At 46.1% G+C, this 21274-nt stretch overlaps 2 protein-coding genes across 9 annotated transcripts; one reads left to right on the top strand and one right to left on the bottom strand.

The window, feature by feature from the left end:
- The first annotated feature begins 65 nt into the window (after positions 1 to 65).
- On the top strand, positions 66 to 5969 carry ZBTB8OS (zinc finger and BTB domain containing 8 opposite strand). Of its 3 annotated transcripts, XM_065856968.2 has the most exons (9): positions 66 to 292; positions 426 to 516; positions 1560 to 1725; positions 3115 to 3139; positions 3474 to 3595; positions 3804 to 3886; positions 4104 to 4156; positions 4406 to 4442; positions 4856 to 5969. In XM_065856968.2, the coding sequence occupies exons 3-9, from the start codon at positions 1641 to 1643 to the stop codon at positions 4940 to 4942; spliced, it is 492 nt and encodes a 163-aa protein (XP_065713040.1). In that variant the 5' UTR covers positions 66 to 292; positions 426 to 516; positions 1560 to 1640; the 3' UTR covers positions 4943 to 5969. The 3 variants fall into 3 exon arrangements, with proteins under 3 accessions (XP_065713040.1, XP_065713041.1, XP_065713042.1); XM_065856969.2 differs by lacking the exon at positions 426 to 516; XM_065856970.2 differs by lacking the exon at positions 426 to 516 and having other exon boundaries at positions 66 to 375.
- Positions 5970 to 7768: 1799 nt separating this feature from the next.
- On the bottom strand, positions 7769 to 20451 carry ZBTB8A (zinc finger and BTB domain containing 8A). Of its 6 annotated transcripts, none has more exons than XM_071799188.1 (4): positions 20314 to 20451; positions 9524 to 10508; positions 8470 to 8639; positions 7769 to 8223 (listed from the first exon to the last, which is right to left on the bottom strand). In XM_071799188.1, the coding sequence occupies exons 2-4, from the start codon at positions 10479 to 10481 to the stop codon at positions 7894 to 7896; spliced, it is 1458 nt and encodes a 485-aa protein (XP_071655289.1). In that variant the 5' UTR covers positions 10482 to 10508; positions 20314 to 20451; the 3' UTR covers positions 7769 to 7893. The 6 variants fall into 6 exon arrangements, with proteins under 6 accessions (XP_071655289.1, XP_065713297.1, XP_065713296.1 ...); XM_065857225.2 differs by lacking the exon at positions 20314 to 20451 and adding an exon at positions 11415 to 11602; XM_065857224.2 differs by lacking the exon at positions 20314 to 20451 and adding an exon at positions 11441 to 11581.
- Between the last annotated feature and the right edge of the window lie 823 nt (positions 20452 to 21274).

Here is a 21274-nt window from a genome sequence, read left to right as displayed (position 1 = left end):
GGGGACACGGGGCGGGAGAGCGTGCGCGGCGGTCACGTGGGAGAGCGGCCGGGAGGAAGGCGGGGGATGAAGGGGCCGCTGAAGCTCCCCTGGGAGCCGCCATTTTCCGGAGGGAAGGGAAGGGAAGGGGAGGGCGGTGCGCGCCCCTCGCTCCGCTCTTAAAGCGGCAGCGCCCGGCACTAAGGGGCTCCTCCCGGTTGAGGCCCTGGTTTAGGAGCGGGAAGGCCCGTGGCCGCGGTTTCCTCCGGTCACCACAACTGAGGGCAGACGGTGTCGGGACAGGACCGGACTGGTGCGTGTGTGGGGCTGAGGCCCGGCCCTCCCTCCTCACAGAGCCATCCAGAAACCTTCGCAGTATCCTCACCTTGCTCTTGGGTTATTAATTATCTATCATCACTAATAACTCCTTCATTTTTTCCCCCCAGTTCAGCGTAGCGGTTGGTTCCAGTCGGCCTGCTGTGGATAACCTGGCATGATCGGTTGTGGATCTGACCATCCACAGTCAAGGCTTAACAGGTTTAAAATCAAAATGTGGCTTCATCTGGGTTTATTCCCTCTGAGGAACATTGGCTTCTCAATTCTAGGCTGCTCTTTGTAACACTTTTAGGCACTTAGCTGAAGACAGAAACTGGAACTCCCATGTAGTTGTGTTTCTAAGCCCGGCAGTAAGATCCACTCCTATTTAAAGTAGCCTTGGTGATGTTGTGTGCTACCTATTAATCTGTAATTTATATTACTTACAGAACTCTTGGGCTCAGCTGTGCATAAATCTTTTGATTCACAAAAATATTAAGAAAATTACAATGGTTATTATATCTGGAGATGCGGGGAGATCTAGTCTGAAGAAACTTAGTTAATAAGGTTCTCCAGTTTGTGTCTGTTAGATTTACAAATGAAAGCTTGTGTGAAACTGAGCAACTTCTAAGATCTGAAAATTTGACTTTTAAATAGGGATTTGATAACAGTTCTTGCTTTAAAAACTTTTAAAGACATTGTGCAACAAAAGAAACAGGAAAACTTGGTGCTTCTGTGCCATGTATGTGTTTCTAGGATTGAAGCCTTAAATGTAGTCCCTGTCTTAAGAAAAAATTGGATTTTTTTATTTCCCTAAAGAAGAATCACCTGTAAGGCTCCAGATCTTCCTTCCTGGGGTTTGGAGGCAATGCGAATTCCAGCTTGCTGTGTAAAGTACCAGTGGGCTGATTATTTTTCATTACTAAGGGATTTTATTATTTGAGGATTAATAAAATGTTTGGTGCTGTGCGAAACAAGGAAGAAGAAACATGGTTCTTCCCAGAAAAAGGCCAAAGTCCACGTTTTCTGTAAGCAGTGTAATCCGTGGCTTCACTGGCTGAGTGTAACTCGTATCAGTTCAGAGGCAAGTGGTGTGGGATTAAATTCGGAACTTCCCTTGTCTCCCAGTGATGGTTTTGAGAGCAAACAACTCAAATGAGGCGCATTTAGTGATTCTTGAGTATCTGAGCCTGTCTACAACTTGACAAACTCCTATTGAGTGGAAAGAACTGAACGCAGAGGTGATTCTCCCTTTTCTCCTGCAGCATCCCAAGCGCTGAAGCTCTCGCCGAGGTGCCCACGTTTCCTGCTGCTGGGAAGCGAGTGAGTTGGCCAAACCAGCAGCCATGGCAGATGAGAGGGACTACAACCTGACGGAGGAGCAGAAGGCCATCAAAGCCAAATACCCACCGCTCAATAAGAAATACGAATGTGAGCGTTTTTAACGATGTCCTGAGAGTGCAATCATGACGGGGAGGGAGGGGACAGAAAAGAGCTGGATGTGCTTTTTAGGTACATGTGAGGTTTCTTAATATGTTGGTATTGTGTGTGTTTTAGACTGTGGGATGCATCTGCAGTTGAATTAATAGAGATATCTATATTTTTCTTTACCACTGGTAAATGCCTTTGTTGTTATGGGTGGTAAAGAAATCATAATAGAAATAAGTTAGTTAAGTCTCACTTTGGAAACACTCCCCTTTCAGGCTATTTCTTAGCAAGGCGGTACGTTTTTCTACCTCTTATATAGGAAGAGATATTCAAGATTGTGTTAGTCTTCCCTGTGGTGTTTTTTCTCCTACATGTGCTGCTTAAAGATCATTATCTCTCCCTCTCCCCACCCCTGGAATGTCTTCTAGGAACACATCAGGCAAGTGAAAGCCCAGGGTACTCACAGGAGTTCACAAACACATTCAGTGTTTGAGCTACATCTGTCTGGAGGGACAGTGTCTATTCCTCTGTTAAAATATATATTTCTGGGATGTATTCAGATCTTTAGTTGATAGCAGTGCAGAAATATGCTGACATATTGCAATAGTCATGCTGTTCCCATAACTGGAAGAGGTTTTATTCTCCTTTTACATCTGCTGGAATTTGTTTGCTTTAGAGACCGTCGTTGAGAATCCATTAATAGTGTGTGAACGATTTAAACAGCATCAGAACAATCTGCCAGTTAGAGTGACCATGGTGTGTTGTTTATTTTACATCTCAAGTTAGCTCTGTTTTTGCCAATTTGGCATTTCTCTCACTCCTCTAAATGAATATAAATGTTGTTCGTATATTATAAAACTTGATACATGCTTGGGATGTTAGCCCTATGTTATTAGTGATGATTGCCTTTTATTTTGTATTACATACTTCAAAAAAATGATCTTTTTGCATAATGGACGGTTTTGGGTGTGGACAGGTGTATTTGTTCACTGAGCTGGAAATATTTGCAAATCTCACCCTCTACATGAATAATTTTCCATCCTGCAGACTTCAGCAAAAACTTTTTACTTCTGGTTGAAGTTTATCTTTATTGCAGTTAACTTGTAGAAACTCGTTGCGTTACAACGGCCATACCTTGCACCCAGTGTTGTACGCATAGGGCACTGACATAATTATATTATACACTGTTTTTCTGCTTGGTAGAAATAATCCAAGATTTCACCTGTGCTAACGTTTTCTTATATATTGCAAAATAGATTATCACTGTTTCACATCTGAAAATGAACGCGAAAAGTTCTCATTATAACAGCAATATCTGATTTTCTTTCCTTTAGTCCTCACTTTTAAAGTATATTTGGTGATGTTGTGCCTTCTCTTTTTCGTTCCCTGCAGATTTGGATCACACCGCAGATGTGCAGTAAGTGTGGGCAGCTGGGGTTTCTCACTATGACAAATTGAGTCACTTGAGAACTGATTGCAGACGTACACCTGGTGGAACTGTGAAATGTCTCACACTGTGTTTTTTGATGGTCAATTTTTTCTTCTGCTCTTGGGAGAGCATAAAATCACATTTGGCTTCTTTTCTAATGTGGTGCTGCTGATTAGACTTGTGTTACTTGGAAATGTCTTTTGAAATCTCCTTTTAGTCTCCTCCTTTTAAATGAAATTTTGTCTGAGTAGTTCACTTTTATAGACAACTTTCTTGTTGTCTGGTAAACCATTGGTTTTCTCATATTCTCATGGTTTTTTAGGCTCCATGCCTGGGGGGACACTTTGGAAGAAGCCTTTGAACAGTGTGTTATGGCCATGTTTGGCTACATGACCGACACCGAGACCGTGGAACCTCTGGATGCAGTAGAGGTAGAGGCAGAAGGTAAGGCTGCACTGAGTTCTATAGAAGGAGACCAAAATTTTGAATCTTTATGCAGTGTTGTTGCCGTTAATTAAAATCTAATCAAGCATCACTAATCTGAATCTTCTAATAGTGCAGAAGGTGTACGTTAGATGTACATCTGACGTACTCTTAAAAATGTTTGGGTGAGGTAAATCAGCTGAGCATCTTCTCTGCTTCAACCATGCAGGACACGACATGTTGTCTCTTCTCTTCCACTTCTTGGATGAGTGGCTGTATAAATTCAGTGCTAATGAGTTCTTCATACCCAGGGTAAGTGTTCTGTTTGGATCTTTTTCCATTTGTCAGCTGAGGGTATTCTCTGATAATACCAGCACTGAATTTGATGTTACTTTAGGGGAAGAAAAAGGGACACAACAGGTCACATAGTCATAGTGGAATATAACCCTTGTAAATGGGGTTTACTGAGAATTTCTGCCTGAAGATAGAAGATGTTACTGACGTATTTCTCCTCTCGCTTTCTCTGCAGGAAGTGAAAGTGCTTTACATTGACCGAATGCAGTTCAAAATAAGATCAATTGGGTGAGCTAAATGATCAGTTGAGTAATTATTATCGTTACTGAAAATACACCTATTGCCTTCAGAGTGACCACTCTGAAATCCTGTGATGTGCTGGCATCCTCTGATGCTTTCTAAGAACTGGATTGTGGAATTCTTTTTTCCTTCCTTTGAGGCTTTAAAGGAAAATCTCACTGTCCTGTGCTCATCAGTGAAACTATTTGATAAATATTACCAAAATTCCAAACACCTCTCTTCTTTTTGTCTTTAAAGGTGGGGAGAAGAGTTCTCTTTATCCAAACACCCTCAGGTATGCAGTGTTTCATCTGTACTTCTGCATTGTGGGGGTAGGATGGGGAGGGGTGCTGTCTTTTAAATTGGATCTTTAAGTTTTCGAGAGATCCAAATATAAACACATCTCAGTGGTATCACAGGCACTGAACTTAAGATCTCATGTTCTGCCTGTTTCTGCGTCTGATGCTTCCTCAGCACTAGCAAAGAGGAGGAGGAATTTGTAATATTCAGGAGGCAATAAAATAAGGGATGAGTTACTTATTCACTAGTATGCCAACTTTCTTATTCATTAAAACAAATATAGTTACAGCTTTTAGGGAGGAAAAACTATGAAACTGGATAACATTGTAGAAGGTGATAAGTACTGTGTGTAATCGTGAATTGCTAGAAGGGATGTTATTCAGAAAATAACTTGTCTTTTCTTTCTAGGGCACAGAGGTGAAAGCCATAACGTACTCAGCAATGCAGATCTGTGAAGACGAAAAGCCAGAAGTCTTTGTCATCATTGATATTTAAAGCAAGAAAAGCGTGGTCGAGCAGATGCTTCTCATCAGCTGGCAGAAGTCCCTTGAAAAGTGTAATCACCGAAGTAACTAAGGAATTGGCCAATTTGAGTCATAAATTGGAGGGAGTCATTGCGGGGAGTGTCAGCCTGTGGATAGGGAGACAGAAATACCTGCAGGCCAGGAAAAACAGAGCTGGTTGGGTTTTGGGGGGTGTTGAGAAGAAGAGAGTTGTAGGGGCTGAAAGTCCCTCAGCATTGCTAGTACTCAACTTTTAAGGCTTCTACATGTGTTAGATGCTATGTGAACTAAACAGAAATTAGTGGAGCTGTTAGGTAAAATGCTGTCTTTTTGTAGGGTGGCAGCAGATAATGTTCATCTGCATTATTTCACTTGCAGGTTGAAGTGTTCCAATTCATCCCTCCTCATATTATATAAAAGGTCCAAAAGACCAAAGTAGGTTGGAATTAAAGTGGAAAAAATTCTGTCTGTTAAAAGGACACCTAAAAATTACACCAGTTTAAAAAACAAACACACCTTTAGATTACTTTAAAAAAAGTCATACCAGCAGGTGGTGCTGAATTGCTGTAAATAAATTTCCACATGACATCCTAAAGCATGTGATCATGTACATGGAATCCTAATAGATTCTGTTATCATTCTAAAAAGTATTTGCTGCCATAGAAGGGGATGCACCAGATTTTGTCTTGCAAAAGCTGATTCTCTTATTTTAAAAAGCAGATCATTTGAATCTGCTTCAACGTCTTCCTTTAGAAAGGACAATCCAGACAATCTTTTAATGTCAAAGGATAATGGAGTTCACTGAATCAAAATTAATCAAAAAATAGTCAAAAGTGTGTTTTGTTTTAAATCACAGGACAGCAAATGTGCATCACCTGCCATTGCTATGAGTAAGGGACAGTTGGTGCTGGCCTGACCGGCGTTTTTTATTGTAAATGCTACAAGTGCCTCGCCTCCGAGGGACTATCTCATTTTATTGTGTTGTAAAGGCATCTTAAATAAATCTGGTTTTATTTCTATATTGTGAAGATCTGTTTTTATTTCCATATCGTGAAGACTGAGGGTTAAATTCGCTTTTATTTCTTAAGAAGCCTTCAATGCTGAAATAAAACTTGGACTGAAAGATTTGATGGATTGGTGGGTGAATAATTTTGGCCAGTGGATTTGTATCACTAATGAATAACACCTGTGCTTTGTTCTCCACTAAGGTGAGAAGATTCTTTTTGTCAGAAAGAATGGCGATATGCCTATTTGATGGTACAAAACTACGACTTTTCACACAGCGGGGTTTTCTTCCGCCTCAGGATCAACCCCCGGCAGTGACCGCCATGGCGGGCCGCACGGCACCGCCCACCAACCGCGGCCTCGACACCTCATTGGCTGGTTGGGTCAGGTGGCTGGGATTAGCCAATCAGGCGTCGAGTTGAGGCAGCTTTATCCTCCACGCAGCCTGAGGCGGCTCCCTACGCCCTCTGACAACAGCCTTGTGCTCTCTGTAAGTGGCCAGCCCCTCCTTCCATGGTCTATAAACTCTCCTCTACCTTGACCTGAGTAAGGCATTTGACACAGCCTCCCACAGCATCCTTATAGCTAAACTGAGGGAGTGCGATCTGGATGACCGAGTAGTGAGGTGGACTGCGAACTGGCTGAAGGGAAGAAGCCAGAGAGTTGAGGTCAATAGGGCAGAGTCCACTTGAGGCCTGGATCCAGTGCAGTGCCTCAGAGGTCAGTACTGAAGCCTGTATTATTCAATATATTCATCAATGATTTGGATGAGGGAATATAGTGACTATCAGCAAGTTTGCTGATGACACCAAGCTGGGAGGAATGGCTGACACGCCAGAGGCTGTGCTGCCATCCAGAGAGCTGGACAGGCTGGAGAGCTGGGCAGGGAAAAATTTAATGAAATAGAACAAAAGCAAGTGTAGAGTCTTGGTAGGAACAACCCCAAGTTCCAGTATAAGTTGGGGAATGACCTATTAGAGAGCAGTGTAGGGGAAAGGGACCTGGGGGTCCTGGGGACAGCAGGGTGACCATGAGCCAGCACTGGGCCCTTGTGGCCAGGAAGCCAATGGTACCTGGGGTGGATTAGAAGGGGGTGGTCAGTAGGTCAGAGAGGTTCTCCTGCCCCTCTGCTCTGCCCTGGGGAGACCACACCTGGAATATTGTGTCCAGTTGTGGCCCCTCAGTTCCAGAAGGACAGGGAACTGCTGCAGAGAGTCCAGCGCAGCCACCAAGATGCTGAAGGGAGTGGAGCATCTCCCATGTGAGGAAAGGCTGAGGGAGCTGGGGCTCTGGAGCTGGAGAAGAGGAGACTGAGGGGGGACTCATTAATGGGGATCAATATGGAAAGGGGCAGTGTCAGGAGGATGGAGCCAGGCTCTTCTCGGTGACAACCAATGATAGGACAAGGGGTAATGGGTTCAAACTGGAACACAAAAGGTTCCACTTAAATTTGAGAAGAAACTTCCTCTCAGTACAGGTGACAGAACACTGGCCCAGGCTGCCCAGGAGGGTTGTGGAGTCTCCTTCTCTGCAGACATTCAAACCCACCTGGACACCTTCCTGTGTCTGGCGGGGGGATTGCACTGGATGAGCTTTTGAGGTCCCTTCCAATCCCTGACATTCTGTGATCCTGTGAGTATCTTTGTAGAACTGTAAAATGGTTCACACTTTCATTATGGAGTTCTGAGCATGTCTTTAAAAAATAAACCAGTTCTTCCAAGTAGTTTCTAGATAACAAGTACTTTCTGGATGATATTTAGAAGTAGTTACACTGTTGCATGTCTGTAAGTACAAAACTTGTTCGTAGTCCACATATTTTACTCCTCATAGTAGAATTTTAGCAGTATTTAATTTTAATGAAAGTAATAAACCAGCATTAGTTAGTAGGACACAAGCAATTTAATCTTGAATACGACAGTAACAAATACACAGGTACATCTACCTAAGATTTGGTTTCACTTTTTCATCTGCTTCTTCTGGAATATCATCATTAACGTGTCGGACAACCAAATTATACGGTTCCTCCTCCATCGTCTCTTCCTCTGATTTCTGTTCCTCCTCCAAAGCCCATTTGCAACGTTTGTTTCCCGTGGAGGAGACAGGAGAATGTTCAGTGTCTAAATCATCAGGGATGCTGTCAAAATTAGCTTCTGTCAGACACTTATGGCACAGTCTGTAGCGTCTTGTTCCTTGCTGAACAACACATCCCGTTAGGTCAGTTACGTGGCGCTTGCATTTCCTGCAGATCAGTTTGCCAGCTTGATGTATCTAAAGAGATTTAAAATTTGGAAATGTCAATGTTCATCCAAAAGCAGACTTTATTTGTTTTTTAGAAAAAGAAAATTAACTGAATCATCCTAAAAAAAAAATTGCTAATTTAAATAATGAATAATTATAGTTGATGTTCAGCTAGGCTGCTTTTCTGGTATTAGTTCTGAAAATGACTGAACAGCTTGTACAATGATGTGTGGTGGGTTTTTTGATAGGCTGAACCTCCCAACTGAAACGTCGTACCGTTTGGAAGTGGTTACGCAGATGCTCGAGCCGGGTGAACCTTTTCCCACACGCTTCGCAGGGGTACGGCCGCTCCCCCGTGTGACACCGAAGGTGGCGCTTCAGGTCCGCGCGGCGTTTCACGGTGTGCGTACAGAAGGGGCATTTGAATCGCATCCGAGGTAGGTCATCTGTTACAGAGAAATACAGGGAAAATGGCAAATATCAGTAGGTTGTCTTTATGCAGTAGTTTGATTGTGTTTCAGCTTAAAAAAGCAGCAGTTAATTTTTCATCTGGTCTGTCACTAAATATGAAAAAACCCAAAATATAATCCCCCAAAACCAATACTACGTATTGAAGGCGTTAAACAGGCATTTGATGGTGTATTCTTTCTTACTCAGGGTAATTTTTAGACATACAGATGACTGTAAATACTTGGCTACAATATACAATCATCATATCTGCCTCTTCCATCAACTAACAGTTCATAGTTTTGACATCTATAATCTCTGTGTAATGTACTAGGATGCCTAATGTCTTGAAATTATGCAATTATAATGAAATATAGGTACATTAGTTTCCAAAGGAATGCACATAAGAATACAACTGTCAACTTTATTGCACCATCTCAGGCATGTGCTGTCAGTCCACCAAGAGCTTGGACGCTTTATGTAGCATGGGAGGTTTGGGGCTCAAGGAAATGCCATGTCCACCAGTGACAGGTCCTTCTCTTGCAAAGGACGCGGGTGGATTTCAGTTGAATTACTGCCAGGTACTGGGGACGTGACAGGAGCAATTCTGTCCTTCAGGTCCCCAAACCAATTACAGCTCTTGAAGCTTCATTAAGCTTCACGTGGGTCCAAATAATCTGGCACGTATTGTTTGAACTTTCCAGAATACTCAAACACTCTGATTCTAATCCACATGCCCGATTCTGGCTTCAGAGTCTCGCTTTGTCAGGCACTAGAACTGAGTAGGTCAAGAAAATAATCTGCTACTCTAGGCATCATTTTTATGCAGCCATACAAATTTTCTCCAAAAGATCATCTTTGCAAAACCAAATGTATTTTTTACCTTCATTCCAACTGCTCATTACACCTAAAATTGTGGGCATTGAGGTGTACAGTTCCTCTGCTTTTAATTCCATGAACTCAGGAGTTCTTGAAAGCTCTTGTTCTAGCTGAGCAACAGACCACCTCTTCGGTACCACTTCTGATTCGGGATTATATCCGTAATCGTCACGCTCGACATCATTCTCGGCATCAAATTCACCCTCCTCTCTGACGCGAGACTCATGGCTGGGATCTGAGGAGCTGTTGTCTCCGCTGGCCCGCTCGGCTTTGTTCGATTTACAGCCCACAAAATCGTGCGTCTGTGACAGTCCCAGGTGCTTTCGGCGCTTTCGCGTCGAGCCCTGTTTTCTGCCTCTTTTTGAGAGCTGAGTTTCTGTCTGCTGCAGCATCACCTCTGAGGACAGGTAGCTGCTGTAACTACTCCAGGAATTTTCATTCACCGGATCAGCCTTTTCATCTGGGATTGAATAGGAACGCCGGGGGTTACTCTTTGCTTTCCTTCTCGACCGATAAAGAGATGGATGGGCAGGTTCACTGTTTGTACTTTTGGCCGAAAGGCTGAGGTAATGATCCTTGTCCTTTTCATTAATATCCAGTGAGGACTTAATGAACGTCTTACAGACATTAAGAATATCTGTCATCTGCAGATAGCTAGCAGCTGACATGACTTCAATCACATTTTGACCTGTTAAAGACAAGATGCCAGAATACACAAAGTCCAGAATAACCATAAATGTCTCTGGAGAGAAAACCTCGAAAGTAGCTGTTGTTGGCTGACTTGTCTCCTTCGAGTTCTGCGAAAGGAGCATTTTGAAATAGCCACTGCTGGCAAACAGCACATTGCGATGTGCTTTAAAGACCTTTCCCTCCACCAGGATATTGCAGTCACAGAACAAATCCTGTTTCCGTTGTTCATTCAGCTGCTCGAGGAGGTGAAACTGGTGGGAAGAAATCTCCATCCCCGTCAGGAGTAACGGGAAGGCTCGCTGGAAAGTGAAAACAATATTCATGACAATCTAAACCAGCGTGCTGAATGCTATTTTACAGAGATAAACTCTATTTTTAAAAGCATGAAAATCGTGCATGTTATCACATTCCCAATGTATCTCTAAACTCCCTGCAGTCTTTACCCCGTGTCATAAATGAGAGAAAAAGCGGGACCGCACAAGGCGGCGGCGGCACAGCCCCGGCGGCTGCAGCCCTCCCGGCCCGGGCTTCCCCGCCATTGGCGGAGGCCGCCGTCAATCACACGAACGCCCGGCCCAATTGGTCGCTCGTCCACGGGGAGCCCGGGACGCCCGACGGCGCCGGACCCGCCCGCCCGAGCGCGGAGGCGCCTCCCGGGCTGCCGCCCCCGCTCCCGCCGCGGGGACAGCAGCGCCAGCGCTCCGTTCGGCTCCGTGATCCGCTCCCCCGGGTCGGGACGGGACGGGCTGGGCCGGGACGGGACGGGCCGAGCCAAGCGTGCAGCCCGGAGCCGCCCGCCTCAGCGGAGCCCCGGCTGCCGCTCCGCGGGAGCTCCCGCCACGCTGCTGCCGCCGCCTGGTGCCGGGCGCCCGGCGTGGCCAGAGCCGCTCCCGCCCCCGCCATCCGCAGCCTCCCCGCGCTGGCAGCGCCCCAGCCACCCCCGTGCGCGGCCCCTCTCCCCGCGCACCCGCCGCCCGCTCCTACTCCCGCGCAGCCCCTTTGTTGCCGCGCCCGGGGCTGCAAATGGCGCCCGCCTGGGTCTGTCCCCAGCGCTCTGCAGCCCGAGCAACGATCGGCTCCGGGGGCAGCTGCTCACGGGCTGGCGACACGGACCCGGGCGCCTTCGGAGACTGCGGAGCCCGGGGCCGTCCCTCGCAGCAGCTCGCTCTCAGCCGCCTTCAGCTCCGACGCCCGGTCCGACCTACCGGTGTCCAGCACAACCGCCACTCACCGGCTGGGTCCTGTGGGCGGCTGCGGCTGAGCCGAGGGGAGCGGGCGGTGGATGCGGGATCCCCGGCCCCGCGGCGGGGCTCGCGGTGGCTCACGGCGACGCGCTGCTCCCGCAGCCCCGAACCCTGGAAGCCCGAACGTGAGAGAAACAAAAGGTATTTGCTGACGTGGGCGTTGGACAGAGACGCCCGAGGGCTGGGGACACAATTAAAGGGGCAACGCACCGATTGCAGGCGCAGCCCAGCGGCTGCCGCTGCCTGAGCGCCCTGCAGCCGGGGCCGCTCCGCTCCCCACACCCACAGCTGCCCAGGAGGCCCCACGACCATAGCACACACAGTGCATCGCTATTGTTAAAGGCCAGTCTGGTTATCTATGTGGAAGGAAGGCACCACCTGAATGGGAAATATCTGTAGTTCTGTGGCACAGAATCTATTACATTACTCAATATATCAGAATTTTTATAACAGGGAGGTGTCGCTTTCTAACAGTGGAGATAATCCTCAACCAAAGTACTGCGTATGACAGATTATCGTTTTACTCCCTTCTGTGTGGCAAAACAAAATCAAATCAGGATGCGCGTTAGAAGACAAGACACTTTCAATCTTCTTTGTTGAGATCATTGGATAATTGGGAGAAGGAACATCTGCAGGTCATATGGTACCATCCACTCCTCAAAGCAGGCTCAGTTAGAACACGGTAACATAACAGTTACCATTTGCAGAGTCGAAAGTGTCAGTTTGGGGTAATGCACAGAACTTCATCAGTCTTTAATTTAATACAACAGCTAAGCCAAGAGTTGGAAACCTTTGTTCCGTGTTGCTACTATGTTTAAAATTCTTGATGCATCAAATAAACGCATCTCTGCATTTTAAGAGTTAAATACTCTTAATAACCTCCAGTGTGGGAGGTTTTTTAAATTAAATTATGAAGAAAATATTTCTTAACTAAATAGTATTATAAGATTTTCTTAGTAGCTTATCAAATTATACCCATCACTCAACAGACATACAGACTGTTGGTACGGATTTATACCTGACGGGAAAAGTACACTGAAAGTCTGGAGGCAAGGACTGGGGGCTTATCGTGTCCTTTTCTTCAAAACTCAGCCTTTTGGCCAGAATTAGAGACATTTTCTTCTATTTCATTCTCCTATGTTTTGCCTTCCTTTGCCTTAAGGTTTTGGGTAGATCTTCAACAATACAGCATTGCTGTATTATCGGTGAAAAGGAGAGAAAAGGACAAAGACACTATACTTGCACAGGAAGGAACATCTGTTGAAGTGGACATCCCTGCAATGTTGGTCAGATGAGATGGGGAATGGAAAAGCAAGTGTCAGAAGAATGATGTACTTGAATAATCAAAACACGCATGAAGGAGGTGTATTTAAAATCATTCAAACCAACATGAAGATGATGAAAGTACAAGGGGAAAAAAAATAAATATATATACTCAGGTGTCCTACTTGTGACTGGGAAAACTGCTAAAAGTAACACATTCAAATCAGTTATTGTTAGGTAAATTAAATCTGTGGGAACAAGTCAGGCAGAAAGGGACCTGGGAGTACTAATGGACAGGAAGCTCAACAGGAACCAACAGTGTGCCCAGGTGGCCAAGAAGGCCAATGGTGTCCTGTCCTGTATCCAAACCAGCGTGGTCAGCAGGACAAGGGCAGTGATCCTTCCCCTGTGCTCTGCATTGGGGAGGCCATACCTGGAGTGTTGTGTTCAGTTCTGGGCCCCTCAGCTCAGGAAAGAGATTGAAGGGCTGGAGCGGGTCCAGAGAAGAGCAACAAGACTGGGGAAGGGGCTTGAACACAAGCCCTATGGGGAGAGGCTGAGGGAGCTGGGCTTGTTCAGTCTGGAGCAGAGGAGGCTTAGAGGTGAGCTCAGCACTCTCTAGAACGACCTGAAGGGCAGTTCTAGCCAGGGGGCGATTGGGCTCTTCTCCCAGGCAGTCAGCAATAGGACAAGGGGGCATGGGCTTCGACTCTGCCAGGGGAAATTGAGGCTGGAGATGAGAAAGCAATTCTGTGCAGAGAGAGTGGTCAGCATTGGAATGGCTGCCCAGGGAGGTGCTGGACTCACCGGCCCTGGAGGTTTGTAAACTGAGATTGGCCATGGCACTTAGTGCCATGATCTGATGAACGGACTGGAGTTGGACAAAGGGTTGCACTTGGTGATCCCTGAGGTCTTTTCCAACCCAGTCCATTCTGTGATTCTGTGATATGGTCTTTACTTTCCTCTTTGAAAAGAATGAAAATGTTACTTCTGCTAATGAGTGAGATGTGATCCTAAGAGGAGTATGAAGACAGTCACCAGAGGCAATGCAAGGAGAGGGAAAGAAAACAAATGGGATTACTTTCATTTAGAGAAAAACAAGGAAAATACATGACTGGTTATGTAAAATGAAGGACGTAGAAAATATAAGGCACTTAACATTTATCTTGTATTTCAATATAAAAATAATGGAACAACTGAAATTAAGGCAACAAATGTAAAAATGGTAACCTTTTTAACATACAAACCATAGCTGACCTGTTGGAATCACAGTCTTGAGCTAAAACTCCAAACTTAACAAGATACTTCGAAAATTACTACAGATATCTAGTTACGCTACTGAGAATAACAATTACGCATAAAAACAGTTGAAATCCTTGTTTACCAGGCAAATCAACAATTAACTTGCCTATACTTAAAAACTGTCTCCATATGGATAGATTGTTCCATTTGCCCATTATAGACACTTCACACCTTTTTCTGAAGCATCTGGTCCTCAGTATTCTGAGATTTACGGTATCAGATTAGATTGAGTATTGATCCAAAACTGCCCCTCAGCATAGAGGAACACTTCATAGTCTCATCCCATGTCAGATTTCAGGCCCAGAGGGACATTTTCTTTTCCTGTCCCCTAAATCCACCCCCAAACACACACACAGACTAATCCCGGCCACTCTGGATTCTGGGACAGCAGGCACTGATACCTCGAATTTATTGCGCATACTGTTTAATGTAAAGGGAAACGGAAAAACCTATTAAATTTAATTTCAGCAAGCACTGTCTCTTGAAATTTGATCAAAGTCATTCCATATCCTTTTATATATTTCTTTGTTCTGTATTTGATTTTGTTAAGGTTGCTCAGGAATACTTCTTAGCCATTTAATAATATGCATTTTAGGAGTAATAAGCTCCAAGAAATTAACCAGCTGTTTTCACATCAAGTCCATTTTCTGGACTGCTGACCAAAGTGCGACATAAAATTGAGGCAAAAATAAGTCCTATTTTCATATGGGTCATCAGAAACTTTTGTAAGTTCCACCATTATGAGCCCCTGCCCAGGTCTAAGCCCATGGCAATAAAATACCACTTCTCAACTGCTGGGAACACACAAGCAGGCTGCTTCTCATTTGAGGGGAAAGACATTAATGGTGACACTGTCAACTTGGCAGGAGCTCAAGCTGTCGTTGAAGCGACCTGCAAGGCTGCCCGTCTGCAGCCTAGAGTGAAAATACTGCACACTCTGGTAATGATACTAATGAGGCTGTATAGCTTTTACCCAAATAAAAACGAAATAGTAACTTTTTAGTTGTCCCTGGGAAAGAGATTACATAGGATATATATGGGATTGTTCTGTAATTTACCCTGGGTTTCAGCCAAACGTGCTTACAAACACCCCAGCAGCGGAACCGACTGGGGAACACAAAGTCACTCAGTAACAAAACAAAGTGGCTTATTCTGTTAGAGAAGTGAAATTTCTTTACCATTAGTCACATCTTGTAGTCTAATTGCAGGTAAAATGACATAAATATGATGTCTAGAACTTCCAGTACATCTTGTCCTCACTGGCGTATAGTACAGACTGAAAAAGGTTCAAGTATGTTCTCATGGTGACCAAATGACTTTGGGAATGTATAAATTGATAACGACTCCATCTTAAAACTCATCGGTTTAAACTGTGTACAGGTCAATACAAGAGTAGGCAACAGTTTCAGATGTAAAATCTCATCAGTTCCATTTCTAATTATATAGTATATATACAGTACAAACTGTTCTGCCACTGTTTTTGGCAAATAAAAAGGGGGACAAAGAGAGAAAACAACAGCTAAGTAACCTGGTAAGGATTGTTGCCTTCACATTGGCACAGAGAGGCCACTTTTGAGAGGCTTTTCTTTAAAAGAGAGTATTTTACTAGTGCTTATTACAACAGCCCAGTCTGAGTTCTCACTTTTCAGAATGTATAAATCATCTACTGGCATCAATTAATGAGCCATATTTGTAATCATTTTATCTCCGATGTGTTGACTCGGACTAGAATTCATGCGTTTAATTTCTTGTAAAGAAATAAGTCCTGAAGGATCTGCTAAAGATTCTCCTTATTATAATACATTTTACAAGAAAGTGCTTTTCCAGGCAAATGTGCTAAAACATTTATATGCTTTTTCTTAATTAGCTGCCTTTTTTTTCCTTATCATAACATGAAGACTTCATGAAATTTCATAGATTATTTCTGAATACTGAAGTTTTCTTTATCATCTGGTGTGTGGGGTATTTATACTTCATCACCAGATAATATTACCTATAAAACCCACATCTCTTCATTTTCAACAAGTGAGCAATTTGCAATGCTTGTATGACTTTTTTTTAAGTATTTAGACCTCATTCCCTTGAAAGAGGTTTCGAGAAGTGACCTATTGTCTACTATAAAAACTTATGTACATCATACTTAATTTAAATATTGTATGAACAAGGAAACTGAAGAACTAACTATTTCTAATGAAGGAAAGTATGAGGATTCTAATAACAAAAGAACTCCAAATGGACTCAACGTGTCCGTAAATACATGCAAGTCTGAACTTGGTGAAGAGAAAGTGGCTGACAGTACATTCCTCCTCTTCACAGAATTCCTAATTCTTGTCTTGCAACTACCTAATATTTGGTTTGACTTCCTTTTCTTCCGCTTCGTCCTCACTGTCATCGACTTGCTGAATGACCAGGTCACCCGACCCATCCTCCACGATCTCCACGTCGGATCTGTTGTCTTCTCCGTAGTGCCACTGCGAATCCTTATCTCCGTCCGGTGGAAATTCCAGGGGTGCTTCAGCCTCCAGGTCAATGCGAACACTGTCTATGCCGGCTTCAGCCAAACACTCGTTACAGAGTCTGTAGCGTCTCGTCCCCTCTTGGACCACTTGTCCCGTTAGCTCGGTCACGTGGCGCTTACACTTCCTGCAGATAGGCTTGCACGCCTGGTGAATCTGGGAAAATCAAAATGACACATTTGGTTGTATATTCACAAATAAGTGGGTTTTAAGATGACAAAGAGTAGGGCTGGAGTAGCATCGAATGGCAGTGTCAACTCCTTTCAAGAGACAGTCATCAAACGTTAAAAACGAACTAATCACAGCGCTGTAATTGCCCACTCAAGCTCTATTTCAGGGCTTGCATAGAGCAGTACCTTTGTGAGCCATCAATTAACAGAGAAATTCATCCCCTTTCATACAAATTACACTTCAAATCGACTTCAACAAAACGAGATTAATTCTCTAGTACCTCTTCTTTTACGGGAGTCAATACATCAACCAGAGACACTCATACTGTGTTGAATTACGCTGAGACAGATTTACGCATTAAACAAATCATGCAGTTATTAACAATACATACTGTTCGAAAGTGGCTGCTTAGGTGATCTAGCCTGCTAAACCTTTTCCCACATGCTTCACAAGGGTAAGGGCGCTCTCCTGTGTGACAGCGAAGGTGACGCTTGAGGTCGGCTTTTCTTTTCACCAAGTGAGTGCAGAACGGGCACTTGAACCTCATCCTGGGCAGATCATCTGCTAAGAAATAATGTGATTTAAACAAAAGTTGTAACCTGTCTGGTCATGTAATGCTCTGGAAAAAGGCATTCACTTTCATTTAAAAAAAATGTTATCAAGCACAAAGATCTTGTGTTTTCCTGTAAATTACACAGAAGTGCAACAAAGTGGACCATTAGCTGTATTAAAATGAGCTTAAAAATAACCCAAAACATCACAACTTATTTGCAAGATAAAGCTGTAGAGACACTGAAGATTATGTATTTTGAAAGGCTAGTTTTAATAAACCACGTACCTCAATCACTCCCAGCTATTAAACTTCTCAAACTTACATTTCTGCACAATACAGATACCCATTCAGCACTTTCAGTACTTTCATTCAGTAAAGCACATTTTCTCACGCACACAGCAGATGATTCACATCTGCAGCACTAAAACTCAGTCTTACCTTCGGCCCAGCTTCCCATGACCCCCAGAATGAAGGGCATGCTCCTGTACGGCTCCTCTCCTTTTGAAGACTTGGCTTTACCAGAAGAATGGGGTGATTCACGCTCCTGTTGCGACCCGGTCAAGTTCCTGGGTGTTGCGTCAGCGCCTTGGCCATACTGGTATCCCACGCGAGAAGATTCAACTTCTGGTTCCATTTGAACCTGCTCCTCAGGCTGAGCGCTGTGGCCGGCGGGCTCAGCAGCCCTGTCCTCCAGCTTGCTTGATTTATAGGGAGGAATGTCAGAAGGTTGCTGCAGTCCCATGTGTCTGGATCTTTTGCCGGAATCCTGCCGTTGCTCGTGTTTGGACAGCTGCTGCTGGGCGGTTCTTTGAGAAGGCGGATAGTAGCTGAGATTGTTCCATGTGTTTCCACCCATCATACATGTCCCTTGATCTGGACTCAAGTGCGAAGGCGGGGGGCTGCTCTCTGCCCTCCAGCCTGCGCTGTACGCGCAGGACCGGTCCACGCCGTTGGAATTTACATCTTTGTCCGACAGGCTGAAGTAGCGATCCTTCTCCTTCTCGCTGATGTCCAGCGATGACTTAATGAATGTTTTACACACGCTGATGACATCGGTCATCTGCAGATAGCTAGCAGCTGACATGACTTCGATGACGTTCTGACCAGTGAGAGACAGTTTGCCTGAATACACAAAATCTAGAATAACTGTAAACGTGTCCGGAGAAAATGCCTGGAAAGAAGCCGTTGTCGGCTGACTTGTCTCCTTTGAGTTCTGCGAAAGGAGCATTTTGAAATAGCCGCTGCTGGCAAACAGCACATTGCGATGTGCTTTGAAGACCTTTCCCTCAACCAGGATATTGCAGTCGCAGAACAAGTCCTGCCTGCGCTGCTCATTTAGTTGCTCCAAGAGGTGAAACTGGTGAGAAGAAATCTCCATTCCAGAAGAGATGAAATGAAACGTTGCTCTAAAAAAAAATAAAAAAAATAGTTAGACTCTTGACTTTGGCGTTGTGCAACTCAGCCAAAGATGCCAGACCCAATTTTACAGATATCTTTACAAAAAATCTTGTAATTTAAATACATCTTTAAATAAATAATATGCATAACTATGCATTATTTTTTTCCAAGAAGAAAACAGCGATGAAAAAGACAGATAAACCAGTGCACATTATGTGGCACAGACGTGTGTGCTACAGCAAGAAGTGTTTCCATCCTAAGGATGCAGGACAGGATTGTAGGAAACAGTCACCTTGCCAATAGGATAGGCCCAGGCAGGACCTCTCAGCAAAGCATCGCTTATTAACGATTTTGCAAGGCCGGGTGTTGCACCTAAAGGCAGGCACACAGAACAGGGCAAAAAGCCCCTGCTTATATCCCCCTGAATCCCGGACGCAATTTCCCTCCCCTGTTCCACACTGGTTGGCACTGCGGGGTTTACAGACCACCTGACCCTGCCTCAGTTTACCTGTCTCAGTCATCGAATCCTAACAACCCCCTTCCCCTTATCGATCTATTTAAAATATGCATTCCTGGCTCTTTGGCTGCCCTTCTCCCTAGATTAACTTGTAAATACAGTTATCAGTTTGCATTCCGGGAGTAGTTCGAAGAGACTTTGTTTTACATTAAGGATTCATAGTCTGATGTCTCTCGGTCCTTCCCCCGGCTGGGGTCAGGCACCAGCTCCTCAGTTTTGTAAGGACAACCATCCTTCGTTAAACGTGCTTACAGGATGTGTGAAACCCGCTGGCAGCTGCGCAGCCCTCAGATATTCTCCGAGAAGCTGTGCTTGAGAACCGCGGCCGTGCCCTGAGCCGCCGCTACCGCGTCGCACCGCTCCAGCCGGGTCCAAACACCCGTCGCCAAAGGAACCACAGAACCCGGGACTAGGCAACAGAACCCCGGCGGCCGCAGCCCTCCCGGCCCGGGCTCCCCCGCCATTGGCGGAGGCCGCCGTCAATCACCCGCTCGCCTGGCCCAATTGGTCGCTCGTCCACGGGGAGCCCGGGACGCCCGACGGCGCCGGACCCGCCCGCCCGAGCGCGGAGGCGCCTCCCGGGCTGCCGCCCCCACTCCCGCCGCGGGGACCGCAGCGCCAGCGCTCCGTTCGGCTCCGTGATCCGCTCCCTCGGGTCGGGACACGCTGGGCTGGGCCGGGCGTGCAGCCCAGAGCCGCCCGCCTCAGTGGAGCCCCGGCTGCCGCTCCGCGGGAGCTCCCGCCACGCTGCTGCCGCCGCCCGGTGCCGGGCGCCCGGCGTGGCCAGAGCCGCTCCCGCCCCCGCCATCCGCAGCCTCCCCGCGCTGGCAGCGCCCCAACCACCCCCGTGCGCGGCCCCTCTCCCCGCGCACCCGCCGCCCGCTCCTACTCCCGCGCAGCCCCTTTGTTGCCGCGCCCGGGGCTGCAAATGGCGCCCGCCTGGGTCTGTCCCCAGCGCTCTGCAGCCCGAGCAACGATCGGCTCCGGGGACAGCTGCTCACGGGCTGGCGACACGGACCCGGGCGCCTTCGGAGACTGCGGAGCCCGGGGCCGTCCCTCGCTGCCCTTCGCAGCAAGGCTCCTCCGGGGCTGTTTCCGCCCCAAATCCCAACGCCCTGCCCGTGCGGAGCCGCCACTCACCGGCTGGGTCCTGCGGGCGGCTGCGGCTGAGCCGAGGGGAGCGGGCGGTGGATGCGGGATCCCCGGCCCCGCGGCGGGGCTCGCGGTGGCTCACGGCGACGCGCTGCTCCCGCAGCCCCGAGCCCTGGAAGCCCGAACGTGAGAGAAACAAAAGGTATTTGCTGACGTGGGCGTTGGACAGAGACGCCCGAGGGCTGGGGACACAATTAAAGGGGCAACGCACCGATTGCAGGCGCAGCCCAGCGGCTGCCGCTGCCTGAGCGCCCTGCAGCCGGGGCCGCTCCGCTCCCCACACCCACAGCTGCCCAGGAGGGGATGGAGATGCCCCAGGTGCCTCCTTCTCACACCTTTATGTATAGCAGGGGCCTTTATGACCCAAATCCTCCTGTAACATCTCCTTTTTTGTTGTTTTTTAAGCCCGTTCCTATCTTCTGAAATAAACGTCTAAAACCCCAGTACCTGAACCTCTCACCTTCTGAAGTTCGTATCTTTCTCCTTCCTCTTCTTGCCACCAGGGTCTTTTCTGTGCTCTTGACACCCCAGTTATTTCTCGTAAATATTTGTTTTCCCATGGGAGCCCTTCTGCCTCAGCCACATCCTTCATGTCCTTTTTAGCCTTCCTTTCCATAAGTAAAGACATTCCATCTTGAAGCCATTTATGTTGCTTTTCCCACTGTAGCAAAATGGGAAAGACCTCTAAAGGCTTTCCTCTGATAGTTAGAGACATTCTCCCAACATACCACATACATTTATTAATATTCAATTTATGTGCATTTGTATTGTAACAGAATTTTTCACCGTCTTGATTCCCCCTTTTTAATAAACCTCCATAATTCTGTAGATTCCGTCTCTTTAAATTCAGGCCACACTTTCATGAGACCCATTCTGCTTGTGTAAGACTCCACTCTGTACCTGACCAGCTTAAATTAATCATTCTTGAACATGAACGTCGCTGGAATTT

This window comes from Patagioenas fasciata, chromosome 25 (genome assembly GCF_037038585.1).
Source record: "Patagioenas fasciata isolate bPatFas1 chromosome 25, bPatFas1.hap1, whole genome shotgun sequence".
Lineage (NCBI taxonomy): Eukaryota > Metazoa > Chordata > Aves > Columbiformes > Columbidae > Patagioenas > Patagioenas fasciata.
This window is presented reverse-complemented; position numbering and strand designations above follow the sequence as displayed.

What these genes read in the sequence shown, in the direction of transcription:
- ZBTB8OS (XM_065856969.2), top strand. Translation starts at nt 1,641, where the DNA reads ATGGCAGATGAGAGGGACTACAACCTGACGGAGGAGCAGAAGGCCATC. An exon ending in GCTCAATAAGAAATACGAAT is followed by an intron (nt 1,726 to 3,114) that starts GTGAGCGTTTTT and finishes CGTTCCCTGCAG; the next exon opens with ATTTGGATCACACCGCAGAT. An exon ending in AGTAGAGGTAGAGGCAGAAG is followed by an intron (nt 3,596 to 3,803) that starts GTAAGGCTGCAC and finishes TCAACCATGCAG; the next exon opens with GACACGACATGTTGTCTCTT.
- ZBTB8A (XM_071799188.1), bottom strand. Translation starts at nt 10,481, where the DNA reads ATGGAGATTTCTTCCCACCAGTTTCACCTCCTCGAGCAGCTGAATGAA. An exon ending in AATGAGCAGTTGGAATGAAG is followed by an intron (nt 8,640 to 9,523) that starts GTAAAAAATACA and finishes TCTCTGTAACAG; the next exon opens with ATGACCTACCTCGGATGCGA. An exon ending in TGCGTAACCACTTCCAAACG is followed by an intron (nt 8,224 to 8,469) that starts GTACGACGTTTC and finishes AAATCTCTTTAG; the next exon opens with ATACATCAAGCTGGCAAACT.